The sequence below is a fragment of the Cryptomeria japonica genome, chromosome 11 (assembly GCF_030272615.1).
Source record: "Cryptomeria japonica chromosome 11, Sugi_1.0, whole genome shotgun sequence".
Lineage (NCBI taxonomy): Eukaryota > Viridiplantae > Streptophyta > Pinopsida > Cupressales > Cupressaceae > Cryptomeria > Cryptomeria japonica.
Genome location: NC_081415.1, coordinates 466,510,388 through 466,535,080, shown reverse-complemented (window position 1 = coordinate 466,535,080; position 24,693 = coordinate 466,510,388). Strand labels below are relative to the sequence as shown.

General features: G+C 38.2%; 1 protein-coding gene across 1 annotated transcript in view; it reads right to left on the bottom strand.

The window, feature by feature from the left end:
* LOC131068445 (probable protein S-acyltransferase 14) overlaps window positions 1–23,093 on the bottom strand; it is a 32,662-nt gene extending 9,569 nt beyond the window's left edge. The window contains exons 1-2 of the mRNA XM_058003635.2: window positions 22,366–23,093; window positions 3,436–3,691 (exon numbers count right to left, since the gene is read on the bottom strand). Of these exons, the coding sequence (XP_057859618.2) occupies window positions 3,436–3,691; window positions 22,366–22,554 (445 nt within the window). The 5' untranslated portion in view covers window positions 22,555–23,093. The remainder of the gene's footprint in view (window positions 1–3,435; window positions 3,692–22,365) is intronic.
* Window positions 23,094–24,693: the final 1,600 nt, after the last annotated feature.

The following is a 24,693-nucleotide window of genomic DNA, read 5'->3' as shown; positions in this document are numbered from 1 at the left end:
GGCCCAGAATTACGAACCAGTTTGAACCAGAACCCGAACCAGGGGGGTCCAGAGGAGAACCCGGTAACTCAGCTATCATGCAATGATTACATAACCTTGCACCTCGCCATTTGCAAATAAATTAGTGTAACAATGTACCTATCCACAACAAGTTAAAAATAGGTGCCTTCAAGGGATGTGGCATCTTTGTGGGAAGAATGTCAATCCTTTGGATGTATGTGTGAGGAAAACTTCAGTATGGTGTTTTTGCATGATATGGTAGTTTCATGTGGAAGTCTCATGCTTCTTGAGCCATGTTCTTGAAGGTATGGTGTGAAGGCTGACAAAGTTCATCAATGTGTATGAGATGAGCTGAAAATTTGAAAGGCTTTGTGTGCACATGCCAATGCCAGCTATTGAACAAAGTATTTACTTTATGGAAGATGTGAAGTAGAGGAGAACTTTAATTCTACAGAAAGGAGATTCAAGGAATGCAAATCCTCTATAATATGTATTGAACTCAAATTCATTTAGAGGTTGCACTTTTTTTTTTTTGTATATGATATGTATTTAACTCAAACTTTAATTTATACATGATAAAAATCAGTAATATGTTCTGCAAATTCAGTGTGTATGTGTGTTTTTCAAGAATATTTTAAGAATTATATATTTTCAAATGTTCAATAAATTTGCCGAGTTTTGCCAATTTTTTCCCCCTTTTTTGCCATCCCAGGTTTTCAAAAATTTTGGGCCAAAAGAGTTATTGCCGAGTAATAGTTTTTCATCTTTGGTATATATCATTAGGAATTTTGATAGTCATTAATTTGTCTGCTAGTAACAGATTTATGCTATTGTCAATCAGGTATACTGAGTTTTTCTTACAAATAATGTAATTACTGCAAACACAAAAAACAAAAGAGCTGATATGGATAATTTGCTACAGATAGGCTCTATGGTGTTAGATTATGGCATAGTTGGTTGGAAGGAGTTTTGATGTACAAGTCTGGGAGGGAGATGAAGTTTTGATGCACAAGTCTGGGAAACTGAGTCTTGATCAAGTAATGTAATCACACCGAAGTTGGATACTCTTTTGACCTGAGTTATCGCACAGCACACATACTTCCTCAGGAAAAAACTATTTTATTCTGAGTGTTGCCTGAAATAATAATTCAGTAGTGCCATTTGTCTGTTTCTCTCATATTTCTAATCAATTAGATTAATCAAGGAAATCCTGTATTTTACAATCTTTAAACAAAAACAGAAACAAATTTCTGTCAGCATTCAATATTTCAGGTTTGTTTCTATAGTTGAGATTCAGATTTATTTTTATTTTTTTAATTTTTCAAACTAGACTTCCTACTCTAGGGTATTTACAGCTAAAGCAAGTTACATTAACGCTCAGAAAAATGCTATCAATGACGATTTCTTCACCTTGTCAGAGAAATATGAACTATAGTAGACTTACTTCTGAAAGTGACATTAAGAGTCTATCAGTCCTCGTTGATCAAAATTTGGGCTCAAGAAAATCTTTGCCTGTAGAACCTTTTAAAAACCTCTTTGCTTTTAGAATATGTTGAGCTTTGTGAATAAGATTGAAAGAAGTGAATCTTGGAACTTGAAAAATCTATAAAGGAGGCTAGGAGAAAAGATGTGAATGGTTCAATTGGTGTAGTGCTAAAGATCCTTGCCTTTGAGTTTGTGACAGTTTGAATAAACATGAAAAGGACAACAAAGATGTGGTTAAAGCTTGCTTTAACTTTAAGGACAATTTTCTTTTATAATTGTTGGGAAATCTTTTAGGAGAAACTCTTGGAAAAAGAAAGGGGTAAATAAAATTTAAAACTTACAGACATTTGATACTCAAGAGAGGTGTGAGATGCAATTGCCTTCTATTCTCCACTAGCTGGAGCTCTGCATTGCCCTCCATGCTTCAAACTGGTTGAAGCACCTCACAACTTCTTCCTTCTAGCTATAAGTTTGAAGTTGGTCTTAAAACAATTCAAGAATAGGCAACCAAAGTTCAGTTTAGATTCTGCCAGCTTCAAATTTTACTTCTTTGACGTTCGATTGATAACAAATAAGGATCCATTATTCCAGTGGAAGATTACATAGAATACTCTACCTGACTACTAAAAGTTGGAGATGTTGCATCTTCTCATCCATAAGAGCAAGGAACATAGACAAAAAATTGAAACCACGCATAGATCTATAAATGATGTGTGCCTATCTCCATTTTTCCTAAAGAAACTGCTAAATTATAGTTTCTTTTCAATGAAGAGACAATGTCACAAATATTTGGAGAAGTTTCAATAAGTTGAAAAGGCCAAAATATATTTGAACATTTAATGCTCATAAAGCTTTGGGAAAATGTAAATTAAGGAGAGGGAACTGTAATTACCCTTTTTTCTATCTCTAATTCCATCAAGACTGGTTATTTCCACAGCCACAAAAACAGAATTACCCCTTTTACTATCTCCAATTGCATGAAGATTCTGTGGCTATTTCCATCAGATGCAAATGGCCACAAAATCTTCATTCAAAGGAACACGTGTCATGTTGAAAGTCGAAAAACAACATAAATAAAAAGCTCTACCTTTTCATTAGCCTACATAATTGAGAAGCGTTGATCAGGATTTGCCAGGAATATTTTCAATCAATATACTTTGTCTTCTTTTTATCCAATGAGCACTGACCAAGTGACAGTCAACAACAAATATGTAACTTAAAGTTGCTCAATAAAAAAGTAGTTAAGGTCATCACTGCCAAAGATCTTAAAAAAATTCATTCTGCTTCAAAAACTCAAGTGATCACATGGCTTGCTAATCAGATGTAAAAAAGGTCAAGCCCAATCTCTTAATTGTTCCATCCACTTACAAAGTCAGTTGATTGCATGATTTACCTACCTAAACAATTACCTTAGTTCCCTAAAAAATTCCTATCCCTTCACCATGGACGCCATATGAAGTGAAAGGAGTTTCCTTTGTTTATAGAAATGCACTTGTAAAAATCATCAATCCTAGCTATCCATTATTAACTTATTTCTTTTACAATAGGAAACAAACAATTTGAGATATTAAATGGAAAATCTGGTCATGAAGTCCATAATCATAACTTGTCTCTATAACATATGCAAAACATTAAAAAACTTAATAGCAGATGAGTGCATTCCAAATGTCAATCTTAGTATATGTGTATATTTCTAAATGTCTTACTATTAGATAAAAGGGCCAAACCCACAGCTAAAATGTCGAAGGTTATCACTAATGGCCAATTTTGACTTTTTAATTAAGATACAAATAATGGCATAAGCATTTTCACAATTTTTTTATTTTGAAAAAAATGGAAACAAGTAAAATAGTAAAAATAAATTTGATTCTTGAAATGATATTTTTAAATTTTTAATATACAGGAATGACAAAACGTAATCACCAATGTAAGTGACAGGACAATACTCACACACACGACAATGATGGCACCGAGGTGGCTTGTAATTTTCACACTTGTTGCAATAACGCAAACCAGGAACTTGGGCTGCGCTACTAACCAGTGGCTGTGGATAATTCACCACATTTGAACTAGGTGGTAGAGTTGCAGACATGGTCATCGTGTTTGCCTCTAAATCCTCTTCATCTATCATTGGTCTCCAATTTGAAGGTACACCACCAGGATCCGTCAAGACTACCCTAAAGTAGCACCATATCAGCATAACCAGCTGCAACAGAAATTTTAAGGCTAAGCAAAATGGCTCAATTCCAAAAAATGTCTATTTGATCTCAATCTGCGCAGGTTTACCAGACAGTTCACTAAATCAATCAAATGATACATGTCAAATCTTAACATTATTGATCTTTGGATGTTCTTTACAGTGTCAACAGCATTCCAGTATATGTTTAAAGATGATAAATAAGAGCCAGGACCCTTATGACAGCCAATTCATAGTACTACCAAAACACTGGAAATAGTCAGTCATCATTCTAACTTCTAAACTAGAGGTCACTTACAATTTCTTGTCTTCTCATGGATCAAACAAAATAAAAGCAAAGAAAGGACCCTTGTAAAATAATCATCATATAATTGATTGCACTATGATAAGAAACTTATCTGCTAGCTTTCATACACCAAATCTTAAGGTCACACATATGCTACATTAGCAAAAGATAGTCCACTTCAATTGGGTTTCTGTGTGTGTCATTAGTTATTTTTATAGTATAACATCTTCTTGTTATTTAATAGAGTTCTATGTCAATTAGTTGTACTTTTTGTAAGATTATGATCAGTAATTGCATAGCTTATGGCTGTTGAAACGCATCAACACTTTTTTTATCAAACTTGTAGGAGTTCAAGTTTCCCTAACAACAAACTTGCTGAAATACAACATAAATGTGCTTGATTCATTTATTTAGAATCACAATGGAGCCTCATTCCTTGTATGCATAAAGAACCATGCACAGAGAAATAAATTGGCATTCCCAAAATGTACGCACAAAGAAAACCCAACAAGCAAAAAAATCCAAGGTAAAAAAATAGCATTACTTTATCTAATGATTTTTCAAGATTCAATTGGGTAAAAACTCCAAGGTAAAACCCATATTTCATGAGTGGTGATTCACAAGAACCCACCTCTCATGACTGTTATCACAAAAGCTTGCACCCTTGCTGAGCTATGAGCTCAGCAACCTTGTGAAACATGGAAACAACCCCGAAGTGTGGGACCTTGAGCAAGGGGGGTGAATTTCTGGAGAAGGCCGGCTTCCTTCTCTATCTAGGTGCCGGTGTTGAACCAACTCAACACTTCAAAACTAACTCCTAAGCCTATCCTAACAATCTGCAGAGGTAAAGGGAAGAGAGAATTTGCTTGAAACAAAAGGAGGTGATGCACCAAGAAGAGATTGTTCCTCTCCCCACCAAAATGACACAAAGAATTAACTGAAACACCCGAGAGATGCACAACTTCAGTTGTATGAGTGACCCCAATGCATATATGAAGGTTAGAATTCACTGAATGCCAAGAGGGGAGAAGGATTCCCACAAGTCACACTCAAAAAACCAGTTGACACAGCATATATGAAGAGAAAAAAGCCACAAGACATACACCTATGATGGAGGTAAGAAAGCATACACAGCATACATAAGTTGAAAAGAGGCAAGAATGGTGATTTTTCAATTAATCATAAGGCCAAAAGCCAATCTTACAATTGCAGAAATGCAAAAATAATTACAAGTCTTCAAGAGAAGAGAAGAGCATAAGAAAGCTCAAGGCAGCAGGGAGAGAACCCTTTACAATGAGGCTTAAAAGCCATTATATAGAAAATGGTCACAAGGGTGATCATGACCCCTGCATGTCAGTCTGGAACAGTCTGGAAGTGCAGGGAAGTGCATGCACTTGGCTTGTACATGCAAGCAACCTAGCCATACCTCCAAAGGCAATTCTGAGGAAGGTGGATTGACTGACCTTCCAAAGTCAAACATGACATAAGTCACCCAGCATGGCCCCCGTACCTCCCCTTGATGGAAATCCTGCCAAAAACATTAAATGCACCCTTGTGGCTCCACAAAAAGTCACCATATTGTCGGAGCATTAAAGGTTTTGAGTGTCGATCACACCATCAGGAAGTGTCGCCAGTCGGAAGGAAGCCCAGGAACTCCCGAAGTGGAAGAACCTCGGAACCTGGGGATTCCGAGGCTCCGGAGTTCTAGGATGGAAAAGGGGAAGAAGAAAGGGAAAGAACTTCAGAACCTCGGGGTTCCGGAGTTCCGGGGAAAAGAAGGGGAAGCGAGGAAGAGGACTTTAGAACCTCAAGGTTCCGAAGTCCCGAAGAAAAGAAGGAAGAAGGGCTAAGAAGGAACTTCGGAACCTCGGGGTTCCAGAGTTCCGAAGAGAAGAAGGGAAGGGAACTTTGGAACCTAGGGGTTCTGGAGTTCCGAGGAACTGGGCAAAGGGACTTCGGAACCTCAGGGTTCCCGAGTTCCAAAGAAGGGAAAAGAAAGGAACCTCAGAACCTCGAGGTTCCGAAGTTCCGGGAGGGGAAAAGAGGAAGGAGGGGAACTTCGGAAGTTCGGAGTTCCATGGAACCAAAGGAAGGCTAAGGGAAAGAAGGGAACCTCGGAACCTCAGGGTCCCGAAGTTCCGGAGCAGGAAAGAAAGGACAAGGCAAAGAACTTTGAAACCTCGGGGTTCCGAAGTTCCGGAGCAGGAAAGAAAGGACAAGGCAAAGAACTTCAAAACCTTGGGGTTCCGGAGTTCCAGAGCAGGAAAGAAAGGACAAGGCAAAGAACTTCGAAACCTCGAGGTTCCGGAGTTCCGGGGGAAGAGAAAAGGGCCAAGGGAGGAACTCCCTCCGGACAAGGCAACACTTCACACTTCATGATTCTTCTCTCCTTGATCAACAGGGGCAGCGCTGGTCCATGGAACATATCTCTGATCAGTTCTCACTGATGGACCAAGGGTGTCATAAAATGACAACATTTTTGGCGATTTCTGCGGGATGCTTGCCTGCTAAGCATGAAGTCCAGAAGCCTTAAACATCCATTGGGCACTGAGTCATTGAAAAGACCCAAAACATGTGTGTGCCATCACTTGGAGAAAAACTGAAAACTAGAGCGCACACCCTCTTAAGGAGAATGCGGCATGTGCATAAGCACTTATGAAAACAAAACAACTTCTAGTCTAATATTTACATAGTAATCAACACTTTCTTTAGAAGCAAGGTTTGAGATGAATCCCATTCACTGGGATTGGAAGGACTTCGCCATCGAGCTTGGAGAGATGAAATGCTTTGGCCTCCTTGCAACTAGTGATGACATATGGGCCACTCTAGATAGCATCAAACTTGGAGTGTCGCCTAGCTTTGGCTCTATCTGCATCCCACTTGAGAACTAGATCTCCCTCTTTGAAGACTCGATTAGTCGCTTTTTTTGTCAAAAACTTTCTTGACCTGCCCTTGATGAGTCTCAAGTGTATGCATAGCCTTACTTCTAACCTCCTCCAACTCCATCAGCTCAGTTAGCCTTACTGTCATGGCATCATTCTCTGTCAATTCTAGCCGATGTGCTAGTTCAAGAGAGGGTAACTCTAGGGAAGTTCGGAGTCTTGCTTCCTTCCCATATACTAGCATGAAAGGGGAGTTACCAATCGCTCTCTTAGGTGTGATCCTGTCAGCCCATAAGGATGTCCTCAACTTAGTGTGCCATGCCCTCTGATTGCCTTCAATTGTCCTTTTAATTATCCTGATGAGGTTCTTGTTGGAAGATTTAGCTAAGTCGTTACCCTGACGATAATAGTTGGATGATGTCTTCAAGTAAACACCATGCTTAACTGCCCAAGAACTGATTTGGGTTCCAACAAATGCCCTAGCATTGTCTGATATGATGGTGGAAGGGACACCGAATCTTGTCACAATTCCCTCAAGGAATTCCAACACTGAGGCCTCAGTGGCATCCCTCAATGCAACTGCCTCTGTCCACCTAGTGAAGTAATCTGTTGCGGCCAAGATCCACTTATGGCCAGCACTAGAAGGTGGGTTTATCATGCCAATGAAGTCTAAACCCCATTGGGCGAACAGTTGATCTGCCTGGATGGGATGAAGAGGTAAGGCAGCTAGTCTTTGCTTCCCAGAGAAGAGAGCACATTTCTTGCAATTCTTCACCCATCTATGTGAGTCAATGAATAAGGATGGCCAGTAATAATCAGCCCTCATTATTTTGATAGTCGTAGTCTTTGCAGAGAAGTGGCCCCCTGAAGAGCCATCATGAAATTCCTCTAACAATCTGCTGACTTGGTTTTGCTCGATACATCTAAGACTCCATTGGAGTCTTTTCAAAAAAGAGTGCCATTCACTAAGACATAGGGAATGGACTGCAACCTGAAATGCCTTCTTTTGGTCTTGTCCAAACCTTGGGGGTATCTACCTTCCATTAAGAAGGTGGTCATGTCACTTACCCAACTGAATTGAGTGTTGTTGCCAATTGGTTGATCCTCTTGTAACACAAGGGCGACCTCTGAAGTAGTCTCAGAAGATGAGACAAGTTGTTCACATAGGCCCCTACCTCTTACAAGCTTGGTGATCTTGATGTTGATGTCATACTCCATGACCTTGGTTATCCACCCAGCCCTCTTCTCACTGATGTCCTTGTTTAGAAGGAACTCTTTGACACTTGCATGCAGAACTAAGAGTTGGATCTTGTTGTTGGACAACATGTGTCTGAACTTTTTTAATGCCTTACAACAGTGAGGACTTGCTTCTCTACATAGTTATATTTAAGCTCGTAGTCCTTTAGCCCCTCACTAAAGAAAGCAATAGGTTGCTCCAAATTGTCATCGTTCAACTGTGTTAGGACAGCTGAGATGCTGGATTCTCCTCCGAAGGTATAGAGGATAAAATCCCTTTTGTAATTAGGATTGACAAGGGTAGGGGCCTAAGCAATTGCTTGTTTGATCTCTTCGAAACCGGCCCTTTCCTCCTTGGTCCAACTCAAAACCAAGTTTTCTTCAACATGGAAGTGAGGGGTTTTACCATGGTGGCAAGGTTGGGAATGAACCTCCTCACAAAGTTGATCCTACCAAGGAAACTTTGCAGTCCTTTCTTGTGACTGGGGAGTGGAAGAGAAAGAATAGCCTCCACTCGCTCTGGATCAATGGTCAAACCCTCCTTGGATACGATATGTCCTAGCAATCTTCCTTGATTAGTAGCAAATACACACTTGCTAAGATTCAAAGACACACCATATTCCCTGCATTTCATGAACACTTGCTCAAGATGACCAAGATGGTCAGCTGCATGCTTCGAATAAACAGTTATGTCATCAAGGTATACAAGCACAAACCTTGCTAATACACCCTTGAAAGCCATGTCCATCGCTCTTTGGAATGTGGCACCTGCATTGGTTAGCCCAAAGGGCATTTTACAATAAGCATAGGTACCCCACTTAGTAGTAAACGCAGTCTTGTATTGGTCTGATTCTTGGACCAAGATCTGATTGAAGCCTAAATACCCATCCAAGAATGAAAATCTTTCTGAGCCACTGATCTTTTGGAGAATCTGCTCCATAGAAGGAAGGGGGTAGTGATCTCTGAGGGAGGCTCTATTGAGATCCCTAAAGTCTACACATAGCCTGATCTCCCCATTCTTATTCCTTATAGGGACAAGGTTGGCCACCCAGGAGGAGTGCTTGATAGGGAAGATGATATTGGCTTCTATGAGCTTGGTCAACTCCTTCCTCATTAGTGGCTCAATTTTGGGATTTATTGGCCTTTGCTTTTGCCTAACTGGCTTTGCATCCAGGTTTAGCTCTATGGTATGTTGGGCTAAGCTAGGGTCAAAACCCTTCAAATCTTCATAGGTCCAAGCAATTATGTCATCATATTTTTGGCAAAGCTCAACAAAGACCTCTTGCTCGGTTGAGGATCAAACCTTGCCCAAATTTAAGGACCTACCTTCAGCAACAACAACTGGCTTGTAATCACCCCTCTTTGTGGCCAAGTTCATCTTCCTCTTCAACTGATCATCCGAGTTGAAAATGCCTTCCAAGGTAACCAAACCTTTAGGCAACTTGTTGGAGTTGAGTTGCATGATTTTATCTCCATACTGGTCTTGCAGCCTGGACTGATTTTTAGCAGAAAATTATGCTTCATTTTGCAAGAAGTTGACGATCTGTTGATCGCTTTCAAACACTTGCCAATTCACTTGGTTGTCTGGGACAGCAGGCCTTACAACAAGCGTGATGTGTTGTTCCTTTTCACTTGCAACATGCACCAGTATGTCGAATTGAGCATCAACAGCTGCAAGCCTATCAGCATGTTTGTTCTGACCCCTAGGAATGCTCTGGATATTGAAGGCCTCAAATCCTTCAATCAAGTCCCAAACCCTGTGTTTGTATGATTTAAGTAGGTTGTTTTTTGCTACACTTTGGGCTCGGATGTGGTTAACAACCAACTCGCTATCTCCAAATACTTGCAAAGATCTGATCTTTCTGCTTTGTGCAAGTTGGAGACCTTGGATCAAGGCTTCATACTCAGCAACATTGTTAGTGCAACCAAATTGAAGCCTAAAAGAGAAGAAATATTTCTCCTGCTTAGGAGAAACAAGCATCACACTGGCACCTGCACCATTCTTGTTTCTCGAACCATCAAAAAACATGTTCCATAACCCCTCCGAATCTCCTTGTGTCTTGATGAGGTTAGGAATAGGAGTATCCTCTTCATGGATACAATAGGTGCCAAGCCCGGTCTCTTCAGTCTCAGCCAATGGATCAAACTGAAAAGCATTGGCCCATTCGTCCAGCAAGCAATCGGGGACCTCCTCCAAAAGAGTAGCAGGCTCACGGACAGCACACTCCTCCCCCTCTTCATGCAAAATGCAATTCATGTTTATAGGGCTGGGGGAGAGGGCTCAATGTGATTATGGGCAATGGGCTCTGCCCTTATGGTGACCTTGGTACCATACCTTGTTCGAAAAAGCATATGGGACCAGTCAAAAGATAGGTACCCACCTATCTTGGTTGTGGAGTCCCTAGACAGGCAGATGGCAAATAAGGCAGGAAGGTCAATGATTGATATGTCTTGCAAGACAGTGCAACCAGGGCATGCATGCAAGGTTAACTCAAGCACCAAGATTTCTTGGGAGGTCATCTATCCTATTACTACTTCAGGTCAAGTGCACTTAACCATGGAGTTCCCCTTACAATAAACCCAATTAGCTTGCCACCCAATTTGCACAACCTTCAACAAGTGTTGTGCCTTATGAACCAGTCGTCACAGAGCTCCCTGGCTCATTCATATTCATATAAGAGGTATTTATATTCATATAAGTGGTGTTTTCATAGTGTGTCAAGTTATGTGATGATTTATTGGGATTCAACTAAACACTTTCAAGTCAATATTCATCAACACATATTTCATAAGTAGTGATTAACAAGAATCGATTTTTCATGATCATAAGTGGTCCACTTCGAACTCACTGCATTAAGGTGATGCTAATTGTAGTGAAGTACCAACAATTCCCAAGAGGTGACCCATCCCAATACTACTTAGGCTTAAGCACCCTTGATCATGGAATTTCCTCAATAATCAAGCCAACTTAGTTTGCTACCCTATTTGCTAAACCTAAAGCATGTGGTGTGCCTTAAGAACCATTCATTATAGAGCTCCCTAGCTCATTACTTTTCATATGCCGGGTGCTTTTGCAATGTATCAAATTATGTGATGATTGATTGGGATTCAAATGCATTTTCAAGTCAATCTTCATCTACCCATAATTCATGAATGGCTCACAAGATCCAATCTCTCATGACCATGAATGGTCCACTTAGGACTCATTGCATCTAGGTGATGCTTGTGAGGCTGAAGCATAGAGACTTCTTAACATGTCATACGTCCCAATACAACTACAACTTAAGTATGCTTAACCATAGAGTCACCTCCACACCAATTGAAAAACATTTAGCAAGTGTTGTACCTAATGAACCATTCATTATAGAAATCCCAGGCTCATTCATTTTCATATAAATGGTGACTTCATAAAGTATCAATTTATATGATGGTTTATTGAGATTCAACTACATAGTTTGGAGTCAATCTTCATCACCGCTTATTTCATGAGTAATGGCTTAGCTTGTTACCTGTTGTGACCTTTTCACACATCACCCCATTGAGAATGGGGACCCTCCCCTTTTTTCCTGCTTTCTAGGGTTTTTGTTAGAGCCTTGTGACCTTTCAGCATCGGTATTGCCAGATTTTGTCAGTTTTGAATGGTCTAAGTTTTGAAGTTGTGAGTCAATTTGTGCAAACTAAGGTCATAATAGAGTTTAGACACCATCAAAGTGCCTAGAAAGGCCAAAGGATGAAGATTGCAATTGATTTGGGTCAATTTGGACAGCTTTCTATTTTTGCAAAGTTTTGTTTTTTTGCTTTTTCCTATTTTTGGGGAAGTTTAGTTTTTGGCACTTTAAGAACGATCCCTCTGAAATGTCTATTTTTAGAAAGTTTTTCCTATTTTTTAGGGATGCTTGCTTTTTTCTATTTTTGGAAAGGGGATCTAGATTTTGCATTATTGGCTCTGAATTACACTAAAATTAAAAATGATCGTTAATTTCCTCCAAAATTCAAATTTTGTTCAAAAAGGCCAATTTCCTAAATTTTAGGGATCCAAAGGAAATCAATGGATGAATGATGAGTGGTTTTCAAATTTCAAACAAATCCGAGAAGAATTGCACAAGTTATGAAGATTTGAAGTTTTGATCTCATGGTGCATGAATTTCACCAAGTCCGCCCTCCTTGGTGCCTAAAATGGGCTATAGCTATTCTAGCTCCAAAATGTTATATTCGTAAGTCGTGTTATATGACATTCGCGTGTTATTGACCGTTGATAACGCGATTAACGACTGTGATTTTCACGAATGTCATATAACACGACGTATGAATATAACATTTTGGAGCCAGAATAGCTACGTCCCCTAAAATGAATGAAATTCGCCCTTGGTTGAGTGTAAGATGCATGAAGTTAATGAACTCCGCCCTCACCTTGGTGACGTGTTATATGACATTCGCATGTTATTGACCGTCGATAACGCGATTAACGACTGTGATTTTCACGAATGTCATATAACACGACGTATGAATATAACATTTTGGAGCCAGAATAGCTGCGTCCCCTAAAATGAATGAAATTCGCCCTTGGTTGAGTGTAAGATGCATGAAGTTAATGAACTCCGCCCTCACCTTGGTGCATGAAATCAATCAAGTCCGTCCAAGGGATTTGGTAAGTCAAGGCAAGTCCGCCTAGCAAACAAGCAATGTGGCATGAAGTTGATGAAGTCCGCCCTCCTTGGTGTCCAAGATAAGTCAAATCCGCCTTGAAGGAGATGGTAAGTGGTGACCAAGCATGATAAAGTCCGCCCTCCTTAGAGTCATAAATGTGATGAATTCCGCCTTCAAGCTAGATAGGAGTGGCAGGAACTCAACAAAGTTCGCCCTTAACCAACATAAAGGTACGTATGTTTTGCTAAGTCCGCCCTATGAAGAGGTTAAGTGCACAAGATGAAGGAAGTCCGCCCTAGCATGATATGCAATGCACAAACATTGCAAAGTCCGCCTTCCCATGTGGGGAATGAAATCAATAAAGTCCGCCCTCATAAGATATTTGCTAATTTGGAAAGAAAGAGGGTGATGTCATCAAGATTTATCTTCAAAAGTTCAAACTATGGCTGATTTAGAAAGTTTTTGAAAAGAGAATATTGATGAATGAGTTCGAATTGCAATTGAGAACCAATTTAGAAACTTTCATTTTGAACTGAAATGGAGAGTTCGAACTTGCCAAAGAGATGACAGTTCACTGAGGTCCAATTTAGAAACTTGCTTTGCAAATTCGAAAGACTAAATGTCCAAGTTCGATGTATGAAGGACAAATTAGAAACAAATTTTAGAAGATCTTCTGTGTTTCTAATTAGGAAATTCGAATTCTAATACAAATACATTCTTCATTATTTCATTTCTTCATTTGAAGTTCTAACTTTCAAGAGCAAGTTGAGAGTATTTAAGAGAGATTTTGTGCAGGTGAAGGAGATTTTTGCAGGTTGGAAGTGGTTTCAAAGGAGATTTCAAGTTAAGTCTGAGATTTTCAACAATTTTGTCACAAGTTCATACACAGATTTTGGAAGAACCCTGACTATTTGAAGGACAGATTCTCTGCTTTTCTGAGATAAACCCCTGAGTTCCACCTTCAAGCAGCTTCTGTTCCTTTCTTCCTCATTCTTTTGAAGGTGAAAATGAATCTTATAGGCAGATTATTGGGTTTCTTACCTGATTCTTTTAAAGTTCCAAAGAGAAAGAACAGATTCAACTCTTTTCCCTTCTTTTCTTTCTCATTTTCTGCTCCAAATCAAATGTTCTTGGACATAGTTTGCTCTCAGGTTCTGATTTTTTATTGAAATCAGACCTTGAAGTTCTTGAGTTTGGCGATTTTAAAACCCCATTTTTGAGGTTAAGTGTTGGAAAGGAAGAGAATCATAATACACTTAGCTACTAAATTTCAAATCTGCACCTAAAATGCAGATCCTAACTTAAATTTGTTTATTCTTCTTGCAGATTTGGATGACCTCCGAGGTTGGAACATCACGCAAGGTCAGGATGAAGTTCCAAGTCGACAAAGATTCCCCTCCGAAATCAAAAATGAACTCCAAGTGGAAACAAGTGGGAGATACAAACCTAGGGCATATAAACCTTCGAGAATTCAAGAAGCGAATGCTTGGCACAAACACTCAATTACCTACAGCGATAGCAAGGAGAATGATGAGGAATGGTATAGTGCAGGTTGTTGGTTTCCTTCCAGCAATGCAATGTACTGAATTGATAGTAGAGTGTTCCAGGCATTATAACTTGGAGAATAGAGAGATAGTAGCATCTGATTAAGGATTCTCGCAAATATTGGAGAAGTAGCAATTAGAGAGGCTTTCTGTATCCCTGAATACCACAACACAGTCTACATGACCAAGGGTGAAGCAACCCAGCTATACAATGACAATGTAGAAGAATATGAGGCTAATATCAACCACTCATGGTTGGAGAAACCTAGGAAAGGTGTTTCCAAGATACTTAAGCTCCTTGTGAGGGCATATTTCAAAGAAGATTACGGAGACCTCATCGTTTTACTAAACAGAGTCATGGGCAGCCAGCAAGGTGCTCCTTTCGAGCCATGGATGTACTGTTTTATCCATCAAGTAACTGTTGGCATTAAGTTGATAAATTGGGCCCAAATCATCAGTGATAATCTAGATGATCAGTTGAGAAATTTGGAGAAGAATAGAACCTTTTATATGAATTCATATTTGACCTATTCTTTAGCCAGGACATACAAATATAGAGGCCTTGTATGCAAAGGAGCTGTGGGAAATAAGGAGAACCAATTTGTTGTTTATGATTGTTATCCACAACTGCACCTGGAGGAGAAATTCCATTTGAAAAGAGTTAATGATGCATTCCTAATGCATATCACGAGAACCCTTCAGGGAGGTCTTCATCAGCAACTCTCTCAAGAGTCAAAGGATTTTATGAGCAGGTTTGGATATTGGATATATCAATATCCCAAGTTCACCTACTTAAGGATCCAGGGATTCTCCGAACAGACATATAGACTACCCATGTTTCCTACAAACAGAATGATACTACTTGAAGTAGTAAGACAGTTGGAGAACTTTATGATTGTGGAAAGAAGGAAACAAAAGACGGAAGAGTATTCTCTCACTGTTGGAAATGGACTGGAAACATGTCCATCAGCCCGAGCTGCTACACATGCAGTCCAGGATCCCACTGAGCTTGATCAGGGCATTCGAGGTATTTCGAGTGGCAGACCAACTTGAGGAAGACAATGAATATGAGCAGCCACATTATGCCATCCTAAAGAATGAACCTCTTGCTCTAGTTGATTGGATGGAATCTAAAAGAGTTGACCTGGGTGATCTTATGAGACCTGTGATCGAATACTCCAAATGGTGGGCAGCTCAGAGAACAAAGCAACTCAAAGCAAGGAATGTTGCCTTACTATGATCTCATGGGACAGATGAGTCCATGTCTTCGAATCACAGGAGTACATCAAGTAACCCAAAGAATCCAGAGAGTGTTGGGTCAAGGAAGAGAAAAGAGCCCATTGAGAATTCCATAAAGGCTAAATGAAAGAAAATCACTGGAGATGCAGATGTGAGTAGAATGCATAGGTCTGGCGAAGGTCATTCGACTATAAGCGCTACATCTACTGCTCCAGTAAGAATTGAAATTAATTAACAAAAATAAGATAGTAGAATGGGAAATAATGAGACAAAAGTTACTCCTCCCGTAATTGAGGAAATCATGGAGGAAATGGTTCAAGAACCAAGTCAGCCCCCTCTCCCACCAGAGTTCTAGAAGTTGAGAACCTAGAACCTCAGAGAGAATTCCTTGATGGCATAGTTACTGCACCTAAGGAAGTTGAAGATAATTTTGACGAGAGTGGCATGGAACAATCAACCATCCCAGATTGGTTGAGGGAAAGAATGAAAGCCAAAGTTTCAGAGGAGGTTCATCAGGTAGATAACACAACAACACTCTTGGCTGAATTAGATAAATCAAGTAAAATAAAACCACCCAAGCCAACCAAGAGGTTTTCTTTGATTCAAAGAAACAGTGAAGGGTTCAGATCAATTCAGGTAGCTGTACCGAAAACACGTAAAACTCGGGACGATATCACTCTTGAGGAATATGAGGTCACTACCGTGAGCTTGGGTAAGACCACCAAGATCCAAGAGGTTCAAGAATTTGATGATTCCTGCAATAGCCTCAAGGCAAGATTGAACAAGGAAGTTGAAAAAAGAAAGAAGGTTGAAGGTGAAAATGAGCAATGGAAGAGATATGTTCGGCATTTGACAAAACCCATTGATCGGGAGGAACTACCAGTTACTCCACCCATATCTTCCACAAGAATCAATAAAAGATTATGAAGACATGAAGGCCACTTTCAGAGAAGTCAAAGGATGGACTTCTAATGCCTCGGAGCGTGCTGACATACTTGTTGAGAACCTAGTATCAGCATATGACTCCACCTCTTCCTTATTGAGCAGAATTCAAGACATAGCTAAAGCTTGGGAGGATATTGAGGATATACAAAGCAAAATAATTCAATGTCTAAAAACAATCAAAGGGCTTTCTCAACAAGACCTAGTAGATGGAGAAGTTAATCAGTCAGGGAATAGATATGATTTTAGCACTTGGTACTTTGCTTTGACAACCAGGGTTGAATCTTTGAGAAAATCAGAGGCTAAGTGTTCGAAGGACCATCAAGAATATTCAGGACAAGGTCTTCTTTGTGGCAGCTGAAATATTGCAGCAGGACGAAGTGCGAGAGAAGCATTTGCGTGCAGAAAATTTTAAGGCCAAGATTCAAGGAAACTTCTTCAAAGTTTCAGGGCCGATTCTCAAGGATGATCTCACCAAGATTTCGAATTTCATACGCATTGATGAGAACTTTTTAGCACAAGTAGCTGACTGGGAGAACACTCTCGCCACATGTACTGATGACGTGGACATGGTTGATTTCCAAATTGGCAGTTTGCCAAGTGTCACCATGGAGGAGGTTTGACCATTAGTGTCCAGATGCATTGCATCTACTGAAAAGGAAACTGGATGCCCACCTCAGTAAAATTAGCAACTGCACCACTTGTCTCCTCTTTTGTTCAATTATTAGAGTTTTGGGAAACCCTAATCAAGGTTTTGATCTTTTAATCTGGGCCCTTGATCACTGTTCGATCTCGGCCATTCAAACTTTTTGTGAGCCTATATAAGGTTTCCTCCTCTCATTTGGAGAGTGAGGTTTTTGAAATATTGTTGCAAGAAGGTCATTTTCAGATAATACGTTACTTGAGTGCTTTTTCTTAAGGCTTTGTAATCTCTATTATTTGAGTGATTAGCAAGGTTTTCAATTTCTTCAACACCTTAGTTAGATATTATTTCATATTGTTAGATTGAATCAAAGATTTGATAAGTATTGATTCGTGGTGTATCTCCGCTCATACTTTTGACGAATAGATGATTTTTATTCATTGTGCAAAGTTAGTCTGAGCTTTCCATTTTGTGTATGCTTAAACTTCCGATCATAAGCCCATTCCTTGAAGATTGCATCCACTTTGTGTAGTTGTCTTAAGTGAGGCGAAGCAAAGTGTGGTTTATTGAGTTCACCAAATCAACACCGTCTCTTGAGTTCATAGGAGTAGAGTAGACTTCTAAACCCTTATCCTTTTTATCCTTTTTTTGAAAGTCTTAATCCAAAAATCCAAACAAAAAAAAAGAGAAGAGCACCAATTGATAAACCCGTCTAAATCCCAAAGTTGTGAACAATTCAAGCGAAGTCCCTTTGTGTATTACCAGCATATCACAACGCCCATTGAGCTTATCCGCACTTCAAGACCTGACAAAAGAAACCTTGGAAACGCCATATGATCTTCTCGCAATCTTAACATAAGCGGTGATTTTTCAAGAGAGGATAGAGTGTCATTGGACATTTTTATTCTAATGTTCGGTATATGATAAAATGTACACCAACACTACCCCACTTGAAAAAACATTCAAGTTTTCAACAAGTTTTGTGCCTTATGAAACAGTCATTATGGAACTCTCATAAATTCATTTTCATATAAATGGTAGTTTCACAAAGTATCAAATTACATAGCAACTTATTGAGATTCAACTACATGGTTTCAAGTCAATTTACATCACCACATATTTTATGTGTAGTAGTTCACAAGAACCCATCTCTAAAGACCATTCTCAACTACATCTAGGTGATGCTCATAGGAGTGAAGTGCCTAGACTTCCCTAGAGATCACCTATCACAATACCACAATACCATTCCAGTCGTAAACAATTTAATCATTCATTTATCATTATGTATTCTTTCTGTAAAAGGATTTCATACAGGTACATCCAAAAAGGTATTGCTCTCCCCTAGAGCATAAGAAGTTTGCTCTCAATCCCTCTTAGGCATGGCTCTTGGTTATTCAACCTCTGCTAGAATAGGCAAATATATTCTTTCATTTTATCTTGCCATCCTTTCTACATGATTCATCTCCAGTTGTTGGAACTTGGAAGTGACTCTCCTCCAAACTATCCTCACACAAAAGAAAAGGATAATTCCCAAGGCATGATTATATCAATAAATTGATGTCTCACTTGAGAAAAGTTGTATCTAATGTGTTTGGGAATATATTTGAACTTGAATTCATCTCCCAAGTATTTTCATATGTACACATTTCCTAAAGAGCCCCTTATGTTAACATAAACACTTAGACCAAAGTTTAAGGTTTTATGCAATAAAAAATGAGAACTTAGATGTGCAATAACTACAAACAAAATTATAAGAAATTATACACACACTCTCTAATATATAGAAGATCATATATTAATATACTTTGATGGCTTACACATGTCATATAATTCATTCTTCGTGCTTTACTCTAACATTATCATCTTACTTATTCTCACATATATATAATTCATGTTCTTATCTCCTAGTTTTCCAACCCTAGGCCAAACTCAAACTGAGATCAAAATCCAATTCAAGCAAGCTCATGTTCAGCTAGGTTCCTAGAAAACCCAATAACATAGTTGAGCATACATAAAAACAATTATACATATAGATGAATAACATGCCCTTCACTTCAATGATGTGTCACCATCCATGCTTGATAGTTGCAGATACTTTGACATGTACTACTCATCTTCCCAAATCACATCTCCAATTTGCAAGTTCTTCCATTGACAAGATATTTTGTAATTGCCTCGTTGCATAATTTCTTCACTCATCAATTAGCAATATATGTGGTTTCAAAATGATTTTTCCTTCCTCGTTCAGCTTGAAAACCTCTGTTTGTACTCAAATCCAATTGGCAATAACCTTCAAAGGACAAGAAAAAGGTTAATACTGAGTGTACTTGGAAAGAAGAGAAATAGCTCCAACTTGTAAGCCATGCTGCCAATCTGATAGGGCACCTTGCAAGGCCCATAAAATCTGCATACAAAGTGTCTTTCTATTGTTTCATATGAACATCTCTACTCTCAAAAGAGCACAATTTCTAACTTCAAAGTGTCTCTTGCTCCCATGTTGGTCTGCTAGTTGCTTCAGCCTATTTCATGCCATAACCAAATTACCTTTGAGGATTTGGAGAGTGTAATAAGACTGCACATGATCTTCAACCTTGGTCCTGAACCTTCAAGGACCCATGCAAATATGAAGTACTGGTAGGAGGTGGATATATATACAGTATGTCAAATGGTACCATCTTAGTTGGTGTATGGAAAGTAGTGTTAAACCACCATTCAGCCAGAGGTAGCCATTTGGACCACTCCAAATGTATATACACAGCTAAAAGATGGAGATGGCCTTCCAAAGCAGTTGTTTAAAATCTTTATTTGTTAGTCTGACTGTGAATGATTTCAATAACTATGAGCCAAAGTGGTGACCCAAATTTTGGGAAAAATTCTGTGCAAAAGTTGGGTGTGAAAATAGGATGCTCAGAACTCCCACAAAGTTTATGAACATGTTCTCTTAAATTTGAGATGATCCTGCTTACTGAAAATTGATGAAATAGGCCATAGAAATAGGTGTATTTACTTAGTAAGCATGCAACTATTAAAAAAAATAGCACTGTTCACTTCAGATTTAAGGAGACCTGTGATGAAGTCCATGAAAACTTCCTATTGAAATTCCAATCACAATGACTAATTATGCCGAGAGGTGTTCTACAGCTGTATAAGGATGCAATCACTCTGTTGCATAATGCTTTGAAAACATTGAATTAATCACACAAATTGTTGAAATTCAAACTGTGAAAATGAACACAATTACGCAAACAATTTACACCATGAAATCTGCTTTGCATTCCTCTGGAAGTTTACAAAGAACTCTCCACAGCTGTAGAACTAACAGCAGCACAGAATTATTACACTGTGCTGAGTTATTAAAGTTCTATCTTGCATCTATCTTTATACCGTTCAGCTAAAAAATCTAATTTTCCAAGAATTCAATCTTATCTCACACGAGATGACTTGGAAGATAAGTGTAAATAATTACTGTTATCTGCACTTTATATTAAACTTAATTAACTAAATATAAAATTTTCACTTTATCATTTAAATGAATTACAAAATAGAAATAACTCGAATGTTCATGCTGAACCTGTGCTGAAGTTCTGAACTGAGCTAAAAACTTCTGCACTAGCTGTTGCTTTCAGACTTAAGGAGTTCTGTGATGAAGTCCATGGAATCTTCATGCCACCTTTGGCTATGAACAGCCAATAATTGCACTACCCCTAGGTATTTAACTGTCATGCGCTTACCATGCTGCCACACTAAGTATTTGAGCACACTTCATGACATCAATCTTGAAACTTTCTCAAAAATATCTTTCTTTCTTGTGTCATGTTTTGAGAAACCCTTAATGGCCTTATATTTAGGAAGCCCGCATCTCTAAAAGCATTCCTTGTTTTAACTATGGGGTCCAACATAAATACGTAATTAAAAAATTCCTTATCGTAAAAGATTTATTTTCCCACGCAAACTTATGTCTCAAATTTGGCCCACTTGTGATTGTCAGATTAGTTACTGGCTAAATGGTCTTGTATCCATTCTAGGTATGCTGGTTCAACACTGTCAAGTCATATGATAAATTGCACAAAAGAGGGCCTTGCCTCCCTCCTCTCTAGAAAAGGCATTTCCTTTCACATTATTGTTTTCTTTTGCTGCATAATGTCGAAATCATAACCTAGCAGTTGTCACTTTTCAAGATAGTATCTACTCAAGATAACACCTGAGACCTTTAAGATCTGGTTTACCCTTGAAATACCTAGCATTGCATATCGCCTGCCTAAATCTTGAGATGTTGGCAAAATTGCGTGAACATATGAAAAATAGCCAACATTAACTTCTCATCAATTGGCTTGTACAAATTCTTCCCTCCCAAATGCCTACTTTTAAACATTAGAGACCGCCATCTTGCAACGGTACTGCCCTAATGTATCACACTCAATGAGAAAAGTGTTTTCATGTAAATTGGGGCAGCCAAGATCCGCGTCAAAGGAAAAACTTCCTTGAATCAGTCAGACGCCCGAGTAGCAGCCATCAAACCACACAAATGATTTTCTTCATTGAAAAGCTCGTTACAAATCACCGACATTGAAATAGTTTTACTTTTAAGAACCTCTGACAACAATAAGAAGAATCACACTGAGGAATCTGCTGAAACTCTTAATAATCTTCAACATATAAACACAAACGAATAGTGGAGTATTTTAAACTAAGAAAGCTTGACATATCTGCTTGAGAAAGGTTACAGTAACTTTAAAAACGCAAGTGGCTGTAAACATCTCTGTAACGCTTTATCCCCAAGCTTACATATATGATTTTAAATAATTGCAAGTGACTCGCCCAAGACACCAGTTTGCTATTCTGGTGTGGATTGGCGTTTACACTAACTTAATTGGAGTTCATCTCAAAACTTCAGATTGTGTACGTAGATTTATTATATATAAACAAAAACTATTTATTGGGAGAGAAGCCTTACATCTAAAAAGAATGCATCAATTATATCCACTATAAAATACGGAAGAAAAAAATTATTATACTCTGAATTCCTTGGTTGTATTCAGGTAACGAACTTTAGATTATCCAGTAAAGATCACAAATTTGTTAATTTACCCTAAAATTTTGAGCTGAACCACTTAACTCGTTCAAATAGACGATTATTCACGGGGGTGGACATTAAATTTTACGGTACCGACCAGAAGTTAATATCTTCAGATCTAATGACAAACAAAACCATAAAATCGGTAGTAACTTGTAGTCTGATTTTTAATGAAAAAAAATTTACTTACCAATAAATGGAAAACAACGATAATGAGAAATGCTACAATCGCTTCAAAACCTCCGTGAAATAATTGAGGGCCATAAGTTGTAACAATTACGGCATAGTAAGTGACGCCGATAATGGCGGCCACAAGCAAGATCATTAGAGACCCAAATATGCGAAGGCTTGAGCAATATTTGAAGAAATTCCATGCCATCCAAAACCGCGACCTCTTGGGCACAATTAGATACGGATTGGAGCTTAAATTTCTGCCCCCTGTACCAAATAACCTCTTCCAATATGCTACCGCCAGATTGAATGCCTTCGATTTTGTCTCCGATTCTGCAGTAAGAAATCAAGAACGCATCGACTTTTCTAAATGGATTTTCCGGGGAAATCTTTAAAGCGATTGACTACATATGCAATTAAAATTCAAAGGTGAATATTTCATGGGCAACACGTGGTTTTGGTTATGGATGCCACCTCTGTTTGTAAGAATTTTGAAGAAACCTTTTGTGTAAAGGAGACTTCGGGGGAACTCTGGGTTGACTGCCACCCAAATATACCAAACCTTAGATTTAGTGGCATGAATTTGGAGCATTATTTTTCACATTTCTATTCACTTAAGGATTGTGCATAGTAACTTCATTGTCTAAAAGAATGAGAGAATTTGTTTGCTAGCATTAGAACATTGCAGATCTGACAACGAAAGCTAGATTCTTGAGGAAGAGAAAAGTGGGTCAGTGTAGGATTCAGAGGAGACAAACGGTGAGTTTGTATGTGTGTATATATATATCTTCATTTAGGTTTGAAGGTTTTAATCAAATTTTTCATATGTGGTAAAGCTCATATTATATGTTTATTTAAATCATTAATTTTATAAAATATTATTTTTCATCATGAGTGTTAAATTTTAAAAAATCTTCCGTAAATCTTATAAATCCAAATTTAAGAAATATATGATCACCAAATCTAGTTTGACAATCACATATTTGGAAATGTACATCTTGTGTGGTGGCAATTTGTTCTATTCACAAGACAAGAATCAATGGAATGGGGGAGCATTTGTAGCAATGTCCTCTTCAACAAGGAGGAGTGTCTTAATAGTGGCAACAATGTTTGTTTGTTGATTGTTCATTGTGTTCACTTGGTTTTGGTTGAGAATGTTGTTGTATGGTGTTAGAGTATTGATATGAGAGTGTTGCTTGGTGATCCTCTAAAGGGATGTGGTTATAATGATTCTCCTATGGCCAAGTTTGTTGTTAGCTTGGATCAAGTTTAACTCTTATCTCATGAAAGGTGTTGAGACACCATTCCTCTAATCTTATCAATTAGTACTAGAGGGCTAGTTCCCTTGCATTGTCTAGTTCTCTTACATGACTCTTGTTGTTTTCCTCTTGAATTTGTAGTGACGTAGTTGCTTGTTCATAAATTTGTTCTATGTTGGGTACTCTTTACACTAGTTGAGTCACCCTTATCTCACCTAGGACAACATACATCCAATCTTCCCTAATTCCAAGACACATGGGTGTAAAAATCTTAGTGAGATATGAAGAAGTAAAAGATTTAGGAGAAATACTTTAGTGATCTCAATTTGACTTGATTGAGTACTTTGATTGTTTACTTTAGGTTATATATTTTTTCTATTATTGTTTTATTTTTGTTATTTTATAATATTAGCTTGTTAACAAGATGCTTATTTGATTTTCTATGTCTAAGAAGCCTCAAAGCCTACTTGTGAAAGGAGCTACCATTGTGTTTTTCATGTTTGAATTTGCAATTTTGAGTGTGTGTAGAACTAACATGAACAATCTAAATTCAAGCAAATAAATAATTCTACTACCTCTCTTTTTATTCTTTTCCCCAAAATAAATATTTTCTTGAGCTAATCAACTAATAAAAAATTATTTTTTGTATTTTCTTTTGGATGAATATACAACAAAATGAATTTAATTATTTAAATCCAAGATCTATGATTTATATTTCACATTTTGAATCATCTTTCCTTTTTATTAGTAGGTTGGCATGTGATAGTATGTGATATTCAATTTACAGCTAAGGGATAAGTAGCTCGAATAAACAAGAAATTATTATATTTAAATACTTCTATTTCTTTGCAATTGAGAGTAGTTGGATCCTTGTGTCAATAAAGACCATAAGTCCCATGGCTTGAGTCAAATTTGAAATGGTATGTTTAGGGTCAAATTAAGAAAAAACTCTTATTAATAGTTAGATTCCTTAGATATTAGATATCTAGAGATAGGCACTATAATTATTGTAAGCAAGAAAATTCGGTGATCAAAACGAATAAATCAAGATCAAAAGACCCACATACCAATGAGACTCTTCGTGCAAG